Genomic DNA, 20704 nt, shown 5'->3' on the forward strand with positions numbered 1-20704 from the left:
CTATTAGGTTTTGTTTTTGTTTTTGTTTTCCTCTGAGACCAGAGAAAAGGGCAACTTGAAATACAGCTTTAAAATATTTATTTTTACTTATTTGGCAGAGAGATAAGAGTGATATCTTTCTGCTGGTTCACTCCCTAAATGCCCACAATAGCTGGGGCTGGACCAGGTCAAAATCAGGAGCCTGAAACTCAGTCCAGATCTCCCACACTGGTGGCAGGGACCAAGCACTTTCGCCGTCACCTGCTGTCTCCCAGAGTGCACATGAGCAGGAAGCTGGGACTGGCAGTTGCAGCTGAGACTTGAACCCAGGCACTCTAGCTTGGGTGCAGACATCCTAAGTTGTATCCAAACTGCTGCACCAGGTGCCCATCCCTGAAATAAGTTTTAAAGCATTGTAATTACCTCATGCTAGCAGAATTGGGATTATCAGCCCCATATCTGGGAGTAGCAGGTACCCAGCCAGTCACTCCCAGTGTTCTAGAACTTTTTTCCCGGGGATGCAACCAAATGAGATCTGGAATGGGCTTCTGCCTGCTGGGGACCCTGGTGACGGCACACCCTCTCTGGGCCAACAGCTCAGCCGAGAGGACCGTTGGAGCAGCCTGCAGTGTACTTAGCAAAGAGGCTCAGAAATTGCTGTCCCAATTTCCTCTGTTGGTTATAAGTTATATAACTATGCTGCCACATCAAAACCAGGAACTAACATTGGGTCAAAGGGTGTGTACAGTTTTGTCATTTATATTTAGTCAGCATGTATATAGCTCCATCATTGTATCACATGTGTAGTTGGCATGTGTATGGCTCTGTTACTGTATCACACATGTAGTCAGCATGTATAGTTCTGTCATTGTATCACATATGTAGTCAGCATGTGTATGGCACTGTCAGTATATCACATGTAGTCAGTGTGTGTATGGCACTGTCAGTATATCACGTGTAGTCAGCATGTGTATGGCACTGTCAGTATATCACGTCTAGTCAGCGTGTGTATGGCACTGTCAGTATATCACATGTAGTCAGCGTGTGTATGGCACTGTCATTGTAGCATATACCCAGAGTCAGCATGTGTATAGTTCTGTCATTGTATCACATGTGTAGTCAGCGTGTGTACAGTGCTGTCTTTATATGTAGTCAGCGTGTGTATGATGCTGTCAGTGTATCACATGTGTAGTCAGTGTGTGTATGGTGCTGTCATTGTATCGTGTAGTCAGTGTGTGTATAACTGCATCATTGTGTCACATGTGTAGGCAGCGTGTGTATGGCACTGTCATTGTATCACATGTGTAGTCTGTGTATAGCTCCGTCATTGTATCACATGTGTAGGCAGCGTGTGTACAGTGCTGTCTTTATATGTAGTCAGCGTGTGTATGGATGGTGCTGTCAGTGTATCACATGTGTAGTCAGCGTGTGTATAGCTCCGTCATTGTATCACATGTGTAGGCAGCGTGTGTATAGCTCTGTCACTGTATCACATGTGTAGGCAGCGTGTGTACAGTGCTGTCTTTATATGTAGTCAGCGTGTGTATGGATGGTGCTGTCAGTGTATCACACGTGTAGTCAGTGTGTGTATAGCTCCATCATTGTATCACATGTGTAGTCAGCATGTGTATGGTGCTGTCATTGTATCACATGTGTAGTCAGCGTGTGTATAGCTCCGTCATTGTATCACATGTGTAGTCAGTGTGTATATAGCTCTGTCATTGTATCACATGTGTAGTCAGCGTGTGTATGGTGCTGTCATTGTATCACATGTGTAGTCAGCGTGTGTATAGCTCCATCATTGTATCACATGTGTAGTCAGCGTGTGTATGGCGCTGACATTGTAGCACATACTGAGGCTGTATTCTGGCACTTTACCGCAGGTGACCACCATCCCAGTCCAGATACGGTGCATTCCTTCTCCATAAGGCTCTCCCTCGTGCTTTTCCCGTCATTTCTAATCCGTGGCTGACATCTGCTATCTTTAATTTCATTTCTTGAGAGTTGTGTAAGTGAATTTATAGCATACAGTTTAGACCCTGTGATATCCCTTCCCCCACCCCGCCACACCATCGGGTTCACTCCCCCAATGTCTGCAATGGCCAGGGCTGGGCCAGGCGGGAGCCGGCAGCCAGGAGCTCGATCTGGGTCTCCCACAGAGTGGCAGGGGCCACTGGAACCATCATCGGCCTCCTTGGCTGCACGCCAGCAGGAAGGGGACCAAAAGTGGAGGAGCTGGGTCGCAGGTGTCTCAGGTGGCAGCCTAACCTGCTGTGCCACGCCGGCCCCGGTCTCATAATTTTGTGTAAAATTTCTCATTTGTAAAAGGGAAATTCCAAGGAGTTTATACAGCATCAAAAAACCAAACACTAGAACAAACAAGTGAGCTCGGTGCGGCCGCAGGATACGAGACCAACACAGGACACCCACTGTATTTCTGCAGAATGGCAACGGCCGTGCGGAAAATGCAGTAAAACCCGCAATGCCATTTACAATCCCTGCAAAGAAAATAAAGCGCTAAGGTATTAACGCCACAGACACGAACCGAGGCCGTATTCTGAGAACCGCAAAATGCGGACGGATCCGCGGCCCACGAGGGGCAGCCCGGTCGCCGCAGGCCACCGCTCCGCACCGGCGGCTCCAGGGGCAGGCGGGCAGTGCGGGGAGCGCCGGCGCGGTTTGTAGCCACGACTCGGCCCTGAGCCTCGCCTCCGCGGCCACCAGAGCTGGTGTGTTGAAAAGGCTGAGACGGTAACAACGGCCCCACTTCTGACCTGGTGCGTGGGGGTTGAGAACGACCCGCGGGGACAGCGCGGACCCGACCGGCGTCCCGGGGGCGGCGACCCCAGCGGCCTCGGCCTGCGGCCACGCCCCGTGGAGGGCGGGGCCGGCGGGAGGCCACGCCCGCAGCAGGACGGAAGGGGCGTGGCCGGGAGGGGACGCAGACCTGGCCACGCCACTTCCGCTGGAAGTTCAATTGTCTCGCTTCCTGTCAGAGTGGTCCCGAGAGTGGTGCTTGTGTTTCTGGCTGGGCGAGGGTCTTAGCGCTTCGGTCATTGTGTGGAATCCGCTTCGGGCCAGTCCTGGGTGAGCTCGAATGGAGCCCCTGGCCGGGGCCGGCCTGGCCTGAGGGCACCTGCTGTCACGCCGAAGGGAACGTTTTCTCCTCCGGAACGGAGGCGGCGCGCGGGCGGTTTCCGGGGGGGCCGAGCCGTCCGCACCGCCCCGCGCACGGCCACGTCTCCGCCGGCGGCAGTGTCGGTCCGCCGCTGCGGCTTCCGCGGCGCCAGGTGAGGGTCGCGGGGCGGTGGCTGGCTGCGCGGCGGTGGGGCCGGCCCGCCTCCTGGGGTGACGCGATGGCGGCCGCGTTCGGGAACTGCCGAACCAGGGGCCGCAGAGCCAGCTCCTCAGCCACGACCCGTCGCAGCGCCGCCCTCGGGCAACGCCTAGTCTCCCGCCGGTCCCTCTGCGGTCGGCGGCGGGTCCGCCCTGGCTCCGGGGGCTCCGCGGGGCTCCTGGGAGGCCGGGTCTTCCCTCCTGTGCGTCTCCGTTGGCCTCTGACGGGGCCGACCCAGCGGCTCTGGGCGTCGCGGCGCCGGTGTCTGCGCGGGGCCCGGGCCTTGTCGCTTGGGGCAACGGGCACAGCGCCCCTTCGCTCCCTCACCAGGCACTTGGGGGTGCCCTCGGGGGCTCGGCCTCCCAGGCGCACCTGCCCCGCCGGGACGCAGACCGCCTGGGGTCGGCTGCCCGGGCGGGCGGGCGGGCGTGCGCCGGGCTGGAGCTCGGCCCGTGGACGGGAAGCTGGGAGCGAGCAGACCCTCCGGGGCGGCCCAGCTCCGTGGAGTGGAAGACAGGGTAGCTGGCGTGCAGTGAGAACGGAGCGCAGGGAGCCGGGCCAGATCCCGCGCGCTGTGCAGTTCACGTAGGAAGTCAGTGAGACCTTGTGACTCATGCCCTTTTCTGTAATTAGGTTTTGAATACAGTGAACATAGCCCTTTATGACCGTTGGATAGTATTCAGTTATGGTATAACTTGAATGCCGAGAGGAGGAAATTGAAGTCAGCTGGCACGACTCCCGACTCGAAGGTGACTTTTATTGTTTTGTTTTGCCGGGTGCCTTAAGTAGTGTACTTTCTCAAGTGAGAATGTCTAGTTGGCTTTTACCTGTCAATTTTGGAAAAGCAACAGCTGGAGGGAAAACAATAATAATTGCTGTTCTGATGGCGTGGAGCAGACCCTGTACCATACTGAGTTTAATCCTGGCAAAATCCTGTGTTTGTTTATTTATTTTTTTTGACAGAGTGGACAGTGAGAGAGAGAGACAGAGAAAGGTCTTCCTTTGCCATTGGTTCACCCTCCAATGGCCGCTACGGCCGGCGCACCGCGCTGATCCGATGGCAGGAGCCAGGTACTTCTCCTGGTCTCCCATGGGGTGCAGGGCCCAAGCACTTGGGCCATCCTCCACTGCACTCCCTGGCCACAGCAGAGAGCTGGCCTGGAAGAGGGGCAACCGGGACAGAATCCGGCGCCCCGACCGGGACTAGAACCCGGTGTCCCGGTGTGCCGGCGCCGCAAGGCGGAGGATTAGCCTAGTGAGCCGCAGCTCCGGCCTTATCCTTGTGTTCTTATTTTCGTTGTTTTACTGATGAGAAAACAGGCTAGGTGTGGTTACGGTAGCTGCCCAACACAACAGATAGAACAGCACTGGGAATGCCCACACTCCATGTCAGAGGCCCTGGGTTTGAGTCCCAGCTCCCATTCCAATTTCAGTTTTTTGCTAACGCAAACTCTGGGAGGCAGCAGATGATGGCTTGAGTCCCTGCCACCCACATGGGAGACCTGGACTGAGTTCCCAGCTCCTGGCTTCAACCTAGCCCAGCCCCAGGTATTGTGGACATTTTGGGGAGTGAACCAATGGATGGAATATCTCTGTGTCTGTCGCTCTGCTGAAATTTTCTTTTTTTAAGATTTATTTATTTATTTGAAAGTAAGAGTTGCAGAGAGAGAGGAGAGGCAGAGCGAGAGAGGTCTTCCATTGATTCACTCCCCAACCTGTGCTGATCTGAAGCCAGGAGCTTCTTCAGGTCTCCCATGTAGGTGCAGGGGCCCGAGTGTCTGGGCCATCGTCTGCTTTCCTGGGCCATAGCAGAGAGCTGGATTGGAAATGGAGCAGCCGGGTCTTGAACTGGCGCCCATGTGGGATGCTGGTGTTTCAGGCCAAGGGGTTAACCTGCTGTGCCACAGCGCCAGCCCCTGAAATTTTCATAGTTAAATGGTGGAGGACTTCGGATTTGAAGAAGAGAAGCCCGCTTTCCAGACTTGATAAACCTGTGCAGGGCGATGAGGCTTGCCTTTGATTTTCACTTTGTGTATGGGTCTGTTTGTACTTTTGGTTACTGCCATGTTCTCAACCAGATATTAACCTTCTTAAGAAAGTCCTGTTTTATCTTTGGATATGCTCTGTTATTTTTTAGTTGGTGATAGGAGCAACTTTAATAAGATGCCATAGATGGAGCTGTGAAGAAATACATACAGATTTCATACCGCATACGGATTGGAGGATGCTGGAAGTCCTGTAGGTACATGAGATGTGGTTTCTCCATTTGAAACTGCAGTCAGATGTACCTTATGGAGTTCTGTTACAGTTTTGCCCTGCCTCTTCCCTTTAGGGAAGAAATTTTAGCAAGAAGTCAGAATAAGAGGAATTAATGAGTGGTGTGTGATGGCCTCGGGCTCAGTGAGCCTGTTGCATTGTCATCATATTTGGCTTGCTGTTGGCAGTGGAACTTGGCTTGGCTGATGTTCCTCTCTTTTTGGACAGTGATAGAGCTAGGCATCATCGCTGAGGCACGTTGTCTTTGAGGCTCCCTGGCCACCTTGCTGCATATTCTGTCTCTGGTGGATGGATCTGGTCCCCCTGGGGCTCCTCTGCTCCTCATTCAGGGCACATTGCTTCGCTGGGCTGTCTTTGTAACTCCTGGAGGCATTCTTTGTCCCTCATCAGGACTGACGCTCCCAGGTATTTCCAGTAGGAATAGTTAAGAGTTTCTCTGTTTTTGAAAAGGCAGTGTTGATGATCAAAGATTCAAGTGTTTGTCATTTGTTTTTGGAATCATTTGCTTGGTGCAAAGAGGTGGGATTTGGCAGAACCAAGTGCTCAGCTATGTTGAGCACTACTTTGAATGGGAAGCATTTGAGGAGGGTGGGGAGATGGATTTGGGGTGACCGTTTCTGCCTTCAAGGACCTTAACAATGCAGTGGAGTAGATGGATACCAAACTGCAGTGTGCTATTGAGGTACAGTGAGAGCAGATGGGAGGGGACAAGGCAGTTTACCTGAGGGGCAGGGAGACATGGATTTTTGCCTGGTTACCAAGGGGAAGACCAGCTTCTGCAGTCACAAAGGCATGACAAGGTTTTAGGCAACAAACAGTTCCTGGGCATTGGAAGAACACGCACTGATTGAGACATCGTCACATCCACCCCTACAAGCCGCAAGCAAAAACATTGCAAAGCAAAGCAAAATGCAGAAAGTTTCCTTTTGCTGAGACCAGAATTTAGTGACACATTGGGTTCCACCATCCACTGGATTGATTCTCCCACATTTGTTTGTGATTAATTCAGCTGTCCCAAGGTGACCTCCAGTTTGCTGACCTGTCTTCCTCTTCTCCACAGTGTCCTATGAAACTTGGCTCACTCTCCGGGGTCACAGCTGGCGCACAGGCCTGGTTTCCCCAGAGGTGGGATCCTATGAATGATGGTTTTCAGAGGTGTTGTTGGGGTGTGTAGGGATGTAGCTCAGATCCCTGCCCAGGTTCCAGAGTCCTGTTCATTCGTCTACCAACCCACCTGGAAAATCTCTTCAAGGGTGAAATGTTACTGACAACTGTAGAGGCAACAGTGAGATTGCATTATGTTTTGGCCAGCCTCAATGACTTCCTTCATTTCTGTGACTCAGACATTGTTTGGATCTTCAAATGTTTGTATGTGCTAGGCAGCATGAATCAGACAGACTCCCAGAGCCCTTTCTGGCAACTTTTTTTGGTTAGCTACTCTGAATGTGTGGTTACTAATGTTTTCATACATTTCTGTCAACAGTACTTTCTAGCTACAAACCCTTAATGCTAGTTTTAGTCTAATAGCATACATAAAGTTTCTGTATTCTTTTTTCTTTTGTAAAGATTTATTTGAAGGCAGAGTTAGGAGAGGGAGAGACATGGAGAGAAAGAGGTCTTCCTTCTGCTGGCTCACTCACCAAATGGCCACAATGGCTGGGGCTGGCCAGGCCAAAAACGAGCTTCTGACTCCACCCGGGTCTCCCACGGGGGTGGTAGGGACCCAAGTACCTGGGCCTTCATGTGCTGCTTTCCAAAGTGCATTAGCAGGGAGCTGGATTGGAAGTGGAGCAACTGGAACTCTAACCAGTGCTCATATAGGATGCTGGCATCTGAAAGAGCAGCTTAATCCACTGTACCACAGTGCTGGCCCCTCTGTGTCCTTACAATTTTTTAATTAGTTTATTAGAGAAAGAGATATGGAGGGGGAAGAGAAAAAGACAATTCCTGTCCACTGACTTACTTTCTAGATGCCCATACTGGCTGGACTATGCCAGAGGTAAAGCCAGGAGCCATGAACTCAGCCCGGTTCTCCCATGTGGGTGGCAGGAACCCAACTACTTGAACCATCACAATTGCCTCCCAGTGTTTATATCAGCAGGAAACTGGAGTCAGAAACTGAAGCTGGGATTCAAACCCAGTAACTCCATTATGGGGTATAAACATGTTAACTGCTAGGCTGTTTATTTTTTTAAGAGAGTGATTTTTTTTTTAATTTTATGTATTTATTTTCATCTACTTGAAAGGTAGAGTGACAGAGTTTGAGGAGACAGCTGTCCCACTCCTTGAAGGCCCACAACAGCCATGGCTGGGCCAGGCTGAAACCAGGAGTCAGAAATGTCATCTGGGTCTCCTGTGTGGGTTGCTGGGATCCAAACACTTGAGCTATCACCTGCTGACCCAGAATGCATTAGCAGGAAGCTGGGTCAGAAGCAGAGGTACTGGGACTTGAACCAGCACTCTTACTGTTTTTTTTTTAAGATATATATATATATATAATATATATATATTAAGATATATATATATATATATATTTGAAAAGCAGAGTTACAGAAAGGCAGAGGCAGAGAAATAGAGGTCTTCCATCCGCTGGTTCACTCCCCAGATGGCTGCAATGGTCAGAGCTGCACCGATCTGGAACCAGGAGCCAGGAGCTTCTTCTGGGTCTCCCATGCGGGTGCAGGGGCCCAAGGACTTGGGCCATCTTCTGTTTTCCCAGGCTATAGCAGAGAGCTGGATCAGAAACCAGTGCCCATATGGGATGCTGGCATTGCAGGTGGCGGCTTTACCCACTACGCCACAGCACCAGCCCCAAACCAGAACTCTTAAGATGGGTTGCAGGTATGTCCCAAGTGGCAGTTGAACCTTCTGTGCCACATCATCCACCCCCATTTTTATAGTCTTTTTTTTTTTTTTTTTTTTTTTTTTTTTGACAGAGTTATATACAGTGAGAGAGAGAGACAGAGAGAAAGGTCCTCCCTCCATTGGTTCACTCCCCAAATGGCCACCACGGCTAGCACTGCACCGATCCGAAGCCAGGAGCCAGGTGCTTCCTCCCGGTCTCCCATGCAGGTGCAGGGGCCCAAGCACTTGGGCCATCCTCCACTGCCTTCCTGGGCCACAGCAGAGAGCTGGACTGGAAGAGGAGCAACCGGGACTAGAACCTGGTGACCGTATGGGATGCTGGCATCGCAGGCGGAGGATTAACCAAGTGAGCCACAGCACCAGCCCCCATTTTTATAGTCTTAACAGCACTTTTAATAACTCTTAATGTACTGACTATATGATACAAAGCAGCAAAGAGGAATACCTGTATTATTATGGTTACAAGCAAATAAGTAACCCATCATGCCACAGAGAGGGCCATTTATATACTGGTCATTACTGTGTCAGTAAACTGGATTATATTCACCACTAGTAGGTGCCCTCTTACACAAAGTGGACAGTGATGAGGGCAGATAGGATCGGAATAGACAGCCCTGGAATAACTGGCATGCGCTCTGCTGTTGAGTTGGTATCGTGCCTCCTTGTGAGGACCACCCACTTGGGCTTGTCTGAGTCTGTATGGGATTTGTAAGCTGGAGAATAAATTTAGATAATTTGTTAGAAATATGTTAAAACCAGAATAGAACATAGGGTAATAAGAAACTTACTGTAAAAGAAGTAAATGCCAGCATTTCTGCAGAATGAATAGAAACTCATATTCTCTTTCTGTTGATAAGGAAGTAAGTTAATATCAGTACACTTCAAAGTTGACTACAAATTGCCAAACTCTGGGCAAATTCTTCTCCTTTAAATTTAACCTAGCATGTTGGGTTAAAAGATAGCTAATCCTGGTAACAAAGAAAGATAGAAATGGTCATCGGCTGTGTGTCCAGGTGCCTGCCTAATTCCCCTCATAGAATGTACAGTCACCAGGAACCATGGCAACTGCTTCTTAAACTTTTGCCCTTGTGGACCAGAGCTGTCCAGCTTGCGGGGGAGGAGGTGCCAGGCAAGACTGGGGTGCAGTCACTCCTGGTGTTCTAGGCAGGGAGCTTGCCTGTGGGCACGTAGGCCTGGGTGATACCGAAGCCACACAGGTAACTTTTTAAGTTCAACTTAATGAAGTGTAAATGAAATTTTTTTTTTTTTTTTTTGGACAGGCAGAGTGGACAGTGAGAGAGAGAGACAGAAAAGTTCCTTTGCCGTTGGTTCACCCTCATTGGCCGCCGCGGCCGGCGCGCTGCAGCCAGCGCACCGCGCTGATCCGAAGCCAGGAGCCAGGTACTTCTCCTGGTCTCCCATGGGGTGCAGGGCCCAAGTACTTGGGCCATCCTCCACTGCACTCCCTGGCCACAGCAGAGAGCTGGCCTGGAAGAGGGGCAACCGGGACAGAATCTGGTGCCCCGACTGGGACTAGAACCCGGTGTGCTGACGCCGCAAGGCGAAGGATTAGCCTAGTGAGCTGCGGTGCCGGCCCAAATGAAATTTAAAACTCAGTTTTTCAGTTGCTGTAGATGATGGCTGATAGCTGCACCATGGACTACAGAAATTCCTGGCAACCTGAGGGAGCGTGTCCTTCAGCCAGCACTGATGTAGGCACCGAGCACCCTCAGGAGCTCAGGGTTTTATCCCCAAAACCTAGGATATTGTACTAGAGTTATTTCTCAATGTATATCTATATTTGCTTCCTATGGTGATACAAATGCAAATTAGAAACCAAATGTTAATTTTGTAATTGTGACTTGAAATCTGAAAAACAGTTTCTGATACATTTTTTTCTTTCCCTCCTTTCAGGCATCATGATATTCCTTGGTTTAACGTCAAGCCTTTTGTGAGACTCTAAATCTTAACCTGAAAATGAAAAGCAGAATGAGGTTCTTACCTGGAGCTCTGAGCTGCTGCTGATGGCAGAAACTGAATTTTCCTGCAGTTCACTTGTGACCCCCCAGATTGGCTCAGCCTGTGTTTTCCTGACCATGGATGGGATGTCAGCTGGCCAGGATGGCCTCTTGGAGGTCAGATCCAGCAGTGACACTTCAGCTTGCGCCAAGGGCCCCTTGAAGCTGCCAGACTCCCTAGAGCTGCTTGACCAGCAGGACAGAGCCCCACGTAAGTAGTCAGCTTGGTCTGTGTGCTGCTAACATTTAACAGGAGGACACGATGAACTTGTGTTTTGGGGGAGTACTGTGGTGTTGAGACCTGAGAATTTCATTCATTCAGACTGTGTTGTAGTAATCGATTGAGTATTTTTTCTTGGTTGGTGCTAACTTCACGTCGTGCTCGTACTGAACAGAGTAGTAGGAGTTACCTGGTTTTGTGCACCAGCTGGACTGGGGCGGTGTGGTTTTCCCTGAAGGCGTCTGTGGGTTTTTGCTGACATGTTATTATTCCATGTCTGAAATTCTGCCTTTCTGTCTGGTTGGTTGCCAAAGTTTCAATAACTGGAATTCAGAAATAGTCCAACAGAAATCTAAAGATTGTTGAGTCACGTTTTAATTTTAGCTGCTGAACTCTTCCTGCGTCAGAAGGAAAGGGTGAATTATTCGCTCAGTTCTCACTCCCCTGCCTGGTCAGGAGATACCAGCACAGTATGTGCTTAAAAATTACAGAGCAGGTATGCACTGATGTACTAGCAGAACTTGTAATTTAATTCCTTTTAGAAAGTTTTTATTCGAGAGACAGCAAGAATGAGACAGATAATGAGAGAGAGAGCTCCCACCTGCTGGTTCGCTCCTCAGATGTTGGCATCCGTCAAACTCTAGTTGGGCTTGAAGCAGAGGACTCACTCTCGGTCTCCCACCCAGGAGCAGGAACCCAGTCACCTAAGCCGTCACTGCATTAGCGCGAAGCTGAATATGGACCCCAGGCACTGTGGTGTGTGACATGGGCTTCCTAACTGCTGGCCTGATGCTAAGCAAAGGCCTTCCTCTGCAATCTGACTCTCGGAAAATGAGGTTCCAGCACTTAGGATGGTCTTACTAATGGTGGTAAATGCCAGCTGACGCTGGTAACAGCACTCACGCCTAGGACGGAGACACCTCAGACAGGCAGGAAACTAACTCTTAGATCTGCCGCTCACGAGTGATATGCCTTTGAGAGAAACGCTTAATTTATTTTAGCTTCAGTTTCTTCTGATATCAGACAGAAGATTACTGGTACCTATGTCAGAGGGCAGTTGTGGGGGTTTAAAGAAGTGGTGCTCGTGGAATTCCAAGTACTCAGTAACATCCAAGAAGTAATTGTGGCTGTTTTTGTCCACTTGTCACCCTCATCGTGTTTATTTATCATTAGGATTGTGTTTGGAAACAGTCAAGTCTCATTGTCTATTGAATCTTTTGACTTCTAGATTTTTTTATAAGTGCAGTGTGATGCTGTGTTAGGCACTTTTCATTACTGTAAAGAGATTTCTGAAGCAGACTACTGTATTAAGAAAAGAGGTTTATCTTGCCTCACAGTTTTGGAGACTCAGAGTCACAGCAGCGTGACACAGTCTCTGATGAGGGCACCCCTTTGTCGTGTTGCATTGTGGCAGGAGCATGTGTACCTGTCTACAAAAGCCAGCAGGACTCAATCCTAGGGGCTCTGCCTCAGCGCCACGGTGAGATTCGGTTTCTGCCCTCTTGCTTACTGTCACTGATAGAAGTCTTTGCTTTTGCTTGGGACATGGACCGTGTTCAAACTGAGGCAGACAGGAAGGATTGGAAGCTCTCAGATCTGTCTGTCAGAAGGTGAAACTGACCCCTGCACTGTGTCTAAAATGTGCCTACACCATTGCCCCAACCATCGTGGAACCGAAGTGGGGCTGTCTGTTTAGGAGCACACAGTTGTCTCAGGGTATTGGTGGGCTCCCCTGACTCTGCTTCCTGTTTGGGGTACTCCTGTTGATATTTTGGTTTTTCCTTTCAGGGAAGCAGGACATTCAGTAGCTGTATTAGCTAGGATTTACAGTTGCAAGTGACAGAAATCCAATTTTAATTGGGCAGATAGGGGATTCCTAGGATGCATACTGAGTACTTCTGCAGCCAGGTGATACTGAATCCCTGCGAGGTCAGGCATGGAACCCTTCAGAATCTGCCCTCACACCATCTGGGTTCTCTGGCTGTTGGTCGTCTCACCCTTTCTCAAGCAGTTGGAAGGAAGGAAAAGACCAAAGTTCCTTTGGTTGTGAAGTCTGTCTTCCTTTTCCTCTTTTGACAAGGAGCTATCTTTTGTTGGTGAATGAATCCTTCTGTGCATCATCATGTTAGCAGGAGCGACTCAGTTTAATATGTGAGTAGAGAGAGCGGTCTAATATGTGAGTAGAGAGAGCGGTCTGTGGTTAAACTTGACGTTTACCTGACAGATGGCCTTCAGGAAGGGGCACAGTTCTGAGCTCTGGACTCACCTTTGCCAGGATCATTCTGATCACCTAATCTACCTGTTTGCCTTGGATTTCTCATTACAGAGGATAAACTTGGTCTTTAAAATGACTTTGGAATCAGCTCTTATAAATATGAGGTGTGACTCTGTCAGCAAAGCGTGTTAGGAAAATTGTCAGATATGTTTTGTTTTAAATGTTTATTTTCATCTACTTGAAAGTCAGAGTATCAGAGATTTGTCTCCCCCGTTTGAAGGTTCACTCCCGAAATGCCCACAATAGCTGGGCCTGGGCCAGGTCCGAGTTAAGAGCTGGGAAACTCCATCTGGGTCTCCCCACTTGGGTGGCAGGGACCCAAGTACTTGAGTCATCTGGTGGCTCCCAGGAGGCATTATCAGAAAGCTGGATCAGAAGCAGAGTACCTGGAACTCAAACCAGCACTGTGCCACATGTCAGCTATGTTTGAAGCTTTTTTCTTTCTTTTTTTTTTTTTTCCTGTTTTAAAGAAATAGACTTTTATATGATTTCTTACTGGTCTTATTTAAATGAAAAAGAAACATTATAGGATAAGACAGGCTGGGAAGTTGTGTGATCATGTCTGATCTCCCTGCTCTCGGGAAGAGAGTGTGGGACGTGTTGTTGTAGTGAATAGATTTTTGGGATGTGGAAATGCTCAAGCTCATGGATCTGGGTTCTCTACAGTTCTGCTTTAGCTGCACGTCTGAGAATGATGTGTTCTTACTGTTAAAACCATGCTGTGTGCTCTCTTTCCAGGTGTCACTGTCGAAGTAAACAGAGCTTCCAGTGGAGAAGGAAGCCTGCATGGACTTGGCCAAGATGGCCTTTGTCAGAACGGGCCAGCACTGCAGTTATCAGACCCTCCATTGCCTCTCGACCCCACCACAAGCCCAGTGGGTCCTGATGCCCCTCCAGGTGTGGCTGGTTTCCATGACAACCTAAGGAAGTCTCAGGGAACTAGTGCTGAGGGCAGTGTTAGAAAAGAAGCTTTGCAGTCTCTCAGACTCAGTCTTCCTATGCAAGAAACGCAACTGTGTAAGCATCTGTTCCCGTGGCCCTTCCCTCCCTCTGCCCGCCAGGGTCATCAGCCCCTCAGGGTACATGCCCTGACCACCTACTCTGAGCAGTCTTGGCCCTCTGCCATCTTCCTACTGTGGTGGGCCTTGCTTCCAACAAGAGTGCAGATACACTTGGGTATTGAAACGTTCCTGATCTCTGGTGTTGATGGTGGTGCTAAGGTTCCCAGTGTTGAGGTCCTTTGATCCCAAGATGGTAGGTAGGCAGCAGTGGATGTCAGTCTTTCAGCTGTGCAGTTGCAGCAGAGGCTTTCTTTTATGAATTGTTTTAGTCAGCATTTATTTTTTGCTGATGTCTGTGATTTAGGGGTGAATAACTGGCAGACTGGCAGCCTGTAAGCCCCAGAAACCTTGAGACCTTTTTCAAACTCTGTTTTTCATGTCATATCACACATGTTCTTTTCGCCCCCAACTCCCGCTTCAGTCCCTGGTTCCTACCCTTTGACGGGCCATATTCTCACAAAAGCCTTTGCAGGCCTCCATCAAACATAGCCAAGGATTTGGTTATTGTTTTTATTGCTCATGTGGTTGTGTGTTTTTCACACTTAGTCTAGTCACATGGAGAATTGTGCCCATTGCCTGGTACAGTTCTGAATTCATTCTCTCAAGACTGAGTATATCCTCTGGTAGGGCGGGGCCAGCTCTGCGGCCATCTGTTATCTGCTGTTTGTACTCCTTGGCCTGAGTGACCAGTGCCACCTTGAAAATCCTGGTGTGTCCCTCCCTGGCCTCCCACCCCCAACTATTTTTTCCCATCCTTCCAGCATGTAGAAACTGTCTCTTCAGTTTTGATACTGTGATGACCAAAGGTTCTGAGCACCTTTGTATTTGATTTTTTGACCATTTTAGCATTGTTCTCTTCAGAAGTTTGCATACTTTTCTTTTGGTTTATTTGCCTTTTTCTTTCAGGCTTAATTTTGCTTGGGCTGTAATGTGTTTTGTTTTTAATGTTTGTTTTTTTCATGTACTTGAAAGGCAGAGCCTCAGTGAGAGAAAGAGAGAAATCAGAGAGAGCCTTCATCTGCTGATTCACTTCTCAGATGCCTGCAACAGGCAAGGCTGGGCCAGGCCGAAGTCAGGAGCCCAGCACTCTGTCCAGGTCTCCATGTGGGTGGCAGGGGCCCAAATACCTGAGCCATCATCTGCTGCCCCAGGGTGCATTAGCAAGAAGCTGAATTGGAAGTTAATGTTGAGGGACTCACACCAGCACTCTGATGGGGGATGTGGGCTTCTTGAGTGGCAGCTCACTACACCACAGCACCCTGCCCCTACAATGTGTTTTTAAACATTTCTGAAAATTAATTACTGACATATAAGTCACGAGATATCATGGGAAAGTCTGGTCTCATGATCCTGCAAGTCGGTGAGCTCCTGAAGCAGCACCCGCACGCTGCCCTGTCCTGGGAGTATCCACCTCCTGCATGGCTTCTTGCATCATACTCTGCTGCCATCCCCGGACCTGAGGCTGTGTGTTTCGTGCAGCTTGTCGTCCAGCTGCAGTGTCTTGTAACTGAAATCCACCCATTCTGTTGATTTGAGTTACCCGCCAGATGGTCACAAGTCCCTGAGTTTACTGCTCAGAAGGTCAAGCTACCTGGACCACTTAGCTTTGCGTAAGGGTCTAGAGATCTTTTCAGTGATAAAGTGCATGGATTAGTAACGATCATGGTGAATTCCTAGTGAACTTCTTGGTGACTGCCACGGTTTTTGGGATTATTTAAAACAATAATTGTTTCCCTCCTCAGAATCCATGTCTAAAGAGGGTGCCGTGTATGAAAATCTGTGAGATTATTTCATGTATCTACTTTGGTCAGTGTCTAGGCCGTCTGGTGGTGTCTGGCAGGTATGTCTGCTGATGTATTAAAGAAGGATTTGCCACACGCAGGATGTGGGTGTCCTAGGTTTGTAATTGCCATTTCTTTACATTCAATATTCAACCCTTTAATTATCCAAAATAAAAAGTTTGGGTTTTAGATGTTTTAAATTCTGGTTTTGGCTAAAATGTTATTCGTTCCCCTTCCTGTCCTTGAGCATGAGTCCAGAACTGGCATCTCATCTGTTAGGAAAGGGACATAGCCAGCCTTGGCTCTCGTGCGCAGATTCCTGCTTAGCTGCTCCTCTGCAGTGAGTCCTGAAGTCAGGCCATGCAGTGGTTTTGATCCTTGAGTAAATAATGGATGGGTATTGCCAGCTTGTAGAACTCTTGGTTTTATAAAACCTTAGTATTATAACATGACTTTTTTCCCCTAACGTTTATTTGCATTTTATTTCAAAGGCAAAGAGCAAGAGAGAGACAGATGGAATGTTGCTATCCATAGGTCCAGTCCTCAAATGACCTCAACAACCAGGGCTGGGTCAGGCTGAAGTTAGCTGAGAATTCTGTCTAGATCTTCTACGTGGGTGACAGGAACCCAAGTATTTGAGCCATCACCTGCTGCTTCTCAGGAAGCTCATTAGTGGAAAGCAAGGTTAGAAGCAGAGTAGCTGTGACTTGAACCAGGCTCTCTGACCAATGGGATGTGAGTGTCCCAAGCACCAGCTTAGCCTGCTGTACCAAACACCCACCCCTATAAAATGACTCCTTCCTGTAGGAAATGAGATGAGCTTTGGGCCAATTCTTAGCCCCAGAGTAACTATACATGAAACACTTCATGTTGCTATCACATGAACACAGGACAGTCCTCCCCAAGTGTAATTCCATCGTAACTGCTTTTGTATGCTCCTGGTGGCGAGGTCATGAGCATCTTCTGTAAGGCCAGGAAGCAGAGTTAGAGCGTGCTGAGATTTGAGGGTTCCTTTAAATTCCATTCTTTTTGTTATTAGAAAGCACTTGCTACCCATTTCCAGTCCTTGTAGCTGAATACCCGTAGTGGGTTGTATACTCTTGCATGAACAGACATCCGTATTTTGGCAATGTATCTCCTGCAAGGTTGACCTCTCTGGTCAGTGGCCTGGACTCACAGTTTTCTCTCCATCTGGAAATTGTCCTCAAACTAGATGGCTATGAGTTGTTTGCTAAAACATGAAATAAGTGCAGGACGACCGAGCGCTTGTTCCCGATTTGGTCTTCGTGCCCTGCTACTTTGTGACTTTCTAATGGACATTTCCCCACTGCAGGCTCTGTGGAGTCTTCACCGCCCTTGGAGGAGGAAGAGCAAGTCCGACGTGAGGCTCGCAAGCGCCTGGAAGAGCAGCTCCAGCAGTACAGAGTGAAACGCCAGCAGGAGCGCGTGAGTGCCCCTCCTGAGTGCTCTGAGAAAGCTTCCTGAGAGAGTCTGTCGTCAGGCAACCTCCCTCCTGTGTACCCACACCTTGAACGTTCAGCAGGAGACTGACTCCTGCCCTGTCTGTCCTACTTCCTTTGGAACAAGCCCATTTTATACTTAAGTCTACCATTAGAAAGGCAAGGAAAGTAAGTACTTACCTACCCTTGCCACCAGTCTTCCAGCGTATTTTCGTAAGCGACACATTCTGGTAAAGCTTTGCCATTGTCACGTTGGTGATGTGTGCTCTGTCACACTTACTTGACTCATCCATACAGTATACTTTGTTTAGATGTAAAACTCTTGTTACAATGGTCATTAAAGAAGTCTTTTTAATCATGTGAGTGATTAAAAGGCAAGAAGTATGTATATGAAGACTGTTCATTCACAGTTCTTCTAGGATTTGAAGATTTTCAAATTAGATTAACATTAAAGGCAAGCTAACTTTTTTTTTTAAGATTTTTATTTATTTGAGAGGTAGAGTTACAGACAATGGGGTGGGGGGGGAGAGAAAGAGATAGATAGATAGATAGATAGATAGATAGATAGATATCTTTCATCCACTGGTTCACTCCCCAAATGGCTGCCGTGGCCGGAGCTGTGCCAATCCGAAGCCAGGAGCCAGGAGCTTTTTCCGGGTCTCCCATGTGGGTGCAGTGAACCAAGGACTCGGGCCATCTTCTGCTTTCCCAGGCCATAGCAGAGAGCTGGATGGAAGAGGAGAAGCTCGGACTAGAACCGGCGCCCATATGGGATGCCAGTGCTGCAGGTGGAGGATTAACCTATGTGCTGCCCCAAGCAAGCTAACTTTTAAAAAGGGCTGTCATGAGAGAGTTAGCAGTGGTGGTCTCCATTAGGGGTCATTCTTTTTCTTTTCTTTTCTTTTTTTTTTTTTTATTTATTTGAGAGGTAGAGTTACAGACAGTGAGAGGGAGAGACAGAGAGAAAGGTCTTCCTTCCATTGGTTCACTCCCCAGATGGCCACAATGGCCAAAGCTGCTCTGATCCAAAGCCAGGAGCCAGGTGTTTCTTCCCGGTCTCCTATGTGGGTGCAGGGGCCCAAGCACTTGGGCCATCTTCTGCTGCAGAGAGCTGAATTGGTAGACGGGCAGCTGGTACTAGAACCGGCGCCCATATGGGAGGCCCGCATCGCAGGCAGAGGATTAACCTACGGCACCACGGTGCCGGCCCCAAGGGTTAGCCATTCTTTTTCCCAGGAGGAAGGTGTTGCTTTGAAGGTGTTTATGCTCTGTACCTAATGAACAGGGAGCAGGCTTCAAGGCCCTGAGCAGAGGACGGCCTCACGCGTGGTCAGGGAGACTGGGGCTTGCTGAAACAATCAGAATGTTAGTAGATAATCAGCAGTTATTCTGTGTGAGGCGTTACCATGCGTTTCCTACAACTTCATCTAATACAAACGTTGCAACAACGAGGGGAAGCAAGTGACACTTCAGAAGAGTAAACTGGGGGCCAGTGCTGTGGTGCGGTGGGTTAACCCCCTGGCCTGAAGCACCGGCATCCCATATGGGCGCTGGTTCAAGTCCCGGATGCTCCACTTCCAATCCAGCTCTCTGCTATGGCCTGGGAAAGCAGTAGAAGATGGCCTAAGTCCTTGGGCCCTGTACCCACATGGGAGACCCGGAAAAAGCTCCTGGCTCTGGTCTCCTGACTTTGGATCGGCACAGCTCCAGCCATTTGCGGCCATCTAGGGAGTGAATCAGTAGATGGAAGACCTCTCTCTGCCTCTCCTCTTTATGTAATTCTGACTTTCAAATAAATAAATAAATCTTAAAAAAAAAAAAAAAGAAAAAACAAAAAAAGAAGAGTAAACTGAGCATCAGTGGTCAAGAACTTGCCAGAGATGACTCAGTGGCCATGTGGTAAGTCAGGTGGTATCCACTGCAGGACTCATCCTGCAGAGCCTGCGCTGCACTTCCCAGGTCCAGCCTGATTATCAGGAGTTAAATGTAAAATTCCAAATGTGGAAATTTAAGGGGGCTGGCGCTGCGGCTCAATAGGCTAATCCTCCACCTGCGGTGCCGGCACACCGGGTTCTAGTCCCGGTCAGGGCGCTGGATTCTGTCCCGGGTGCCCCTCTTCCAGGCCAGCTCTCTGCTGTGGCCAGGGAGTGCAGTGGAGGATGGTCCAAGTGCTTGGGCCCTGCACCCCATGGGAGACCAGGAAAAATCACCTGGCTCCTGGCTTCGGATCAGCGCGGTGCGCCGGGCATTGGAGGGTGAACCAAAGGCAAAGGAAGACCTTTCTCTCTCTCTCTCTCACTGTCCACTCTGCCTGTCCAAAAAAAAAAAAAAAAAAAAAAAAAAATTTAAGATTTTTTTTTCCATTTTAGAAACTTGTATGTCTAATCTGTGTGAAGAATTTTATCTGGGGCCAGCGTTGTTACGTAAGAGGTTGAGCTGCCATCTGGAGATAGATACGCTGTGTTCATCAGTCTGTCTAAAGAATGGTTTGAGGATGCTGCTTGTTAATTTTAAATTCTATTTTAAATAATTTTTTTATTTTTGTTTCCTTTTCAGTCCAATCAACCAACAAAAATGAGACTTTTTAGCACACTTGATCCTGAGCTCATGTTAAACCCAGAAAACTTACCAAGGGCCAGTACCCTGGCTATGACAAAAGAATATTCATTCCTACGCACCAGTGTCCCTCGGGGGCCAAAAGTAGGCAGTTTAGGGCTCCTGGCACACCCTAAGGAGAAGAAAGGTTCAAAATCAAGCAAAATACGATCTCTGGCTGATTACAGAACTGAAGACTCAGGTGCTGGAGGTCCTGGTGGTAGTGTCCCTGCCAGTGACTCTACCAGGGCCTCCCTGAGGCCAAGCAGAAGCAGCGCAATGGCCCTTGTGTCTGAGATCAGCCTGGCTCCTGAGACTGACGACCATCTGGAGAACGCCTCCCTGACAGGAGACAGCGTGTCTGAGGCAGATGGGAACGAGAGTGACAGCTCCTCATACAGCAGCACCTCTGCTCGCAGGACCTGTGCTGCTGTGGTGAGCCCAGTGGGCACACAGGAAGCTTCCTATGTGATCAACGGACAGGAGATTGCTGCAGATGTCCTGGGCCAGTTCCCCTCGATTAAGGATGTACTGCAGGCTGCTGCTGCTGAACACCAAGATCAGGGACAGGATGTCAACGGGGAGGTGCGGAGCCGAAGAGACAGCATCTGCAGCAGGTGGGGGCAGTGGGCAGGCAGAGGCGTGGCCTTAGCCCTTACTCTCTGGACCCTGGCTGTGAAATGTTGCTTTTCTTTCCTAACCAGCGTTTTGCCCATATACAGCCCTGTTGCTTCATAAGAAATAAAGAAATAGATCTCATCCGTGAGTGTCTGCACAAATACTTCTGTGTGCTGCATCCCAGGAGACTGCTCTGACTGGGCGATGGCTGGTGATGC

At 49.1% G+C, this 20704-nt stretch overlaps 1 protein-coding gene and 1 long non-coding RNA gene across 20 annotated transcripts in view; one reads left to right on the forward strand and one right to left on the reverse strand.

Moving 5' to 3' along the window:
- Window positions 1–2362: 2362 nt before the first annotated feature.
- LOC138847359 (uncharacterized) lies at window positions 2363–3054 on the reverse strand. Its single transcript, XR_011385109.1, has 2 exons — window positions 2927–3054; window positions 2363–2477 (listed from the first exon to the last, which is right to left on the reverse strand). It is a non-coding gene; the product is annotated as an uncharacterized lncRNA (long non-coding RNA).
- The window catches only part of GOLGA3 (golgin A3), a 51264-nt gene continuing 33483 nt past the window's right edge, over window positions 2924–20704 (forward strand). For 3 of the 19 annotated variants that reach the window (XR_011385107.1, XM_051836862.2, XM_051836870.2), the window contains exons 1-5: window positions 3131–3269; window positions 10373–10687; window positions 13710–13988; window positions 17147–17259; window positions 19830–20485. Coding sequence is in view for 17 of the 19 variants with exons in the window: in XM_051836862.2 (XP_051692822.1) it covers window positions 10483–10687; window positions 13710–13988; window positions 17147–17259; window positions 19830–20485 (1253 nt within the window). In the remaining 2 variants the exon portion in view is untranslated. Of the gene's footprint in view, window positions 3067–3130; window positions 3270–3949; window positions 4066–5453; window positions 5555–6653; window positions 6719–8529; window positions 8805–10372; window positions 10688–13709; window positions 13989–17146; window positions 17260–19829; window positions 20486–20704 lie in introns of those variants that run through there. The other 16 variants (XR_011385108.1, XM_051836868.2, XM_070065708.1 and 13 more) reach the window with 15 other exon arrangements.

Source organism: Oryctolagus cuniculus, chromosome 21 (assembly GCF_964237555.1).
Source record: "Oryctolagus cuniculus chromosome 21, mOryCun1.1, whole genome shotgun sequence".
NCBI classification, from domain to species: Eukaryota; Metazoa; Chordata; class Mammalia; order Lagomorpha; family Leporidae; genus Oryctolagus; species Oryctolagus cuniculus.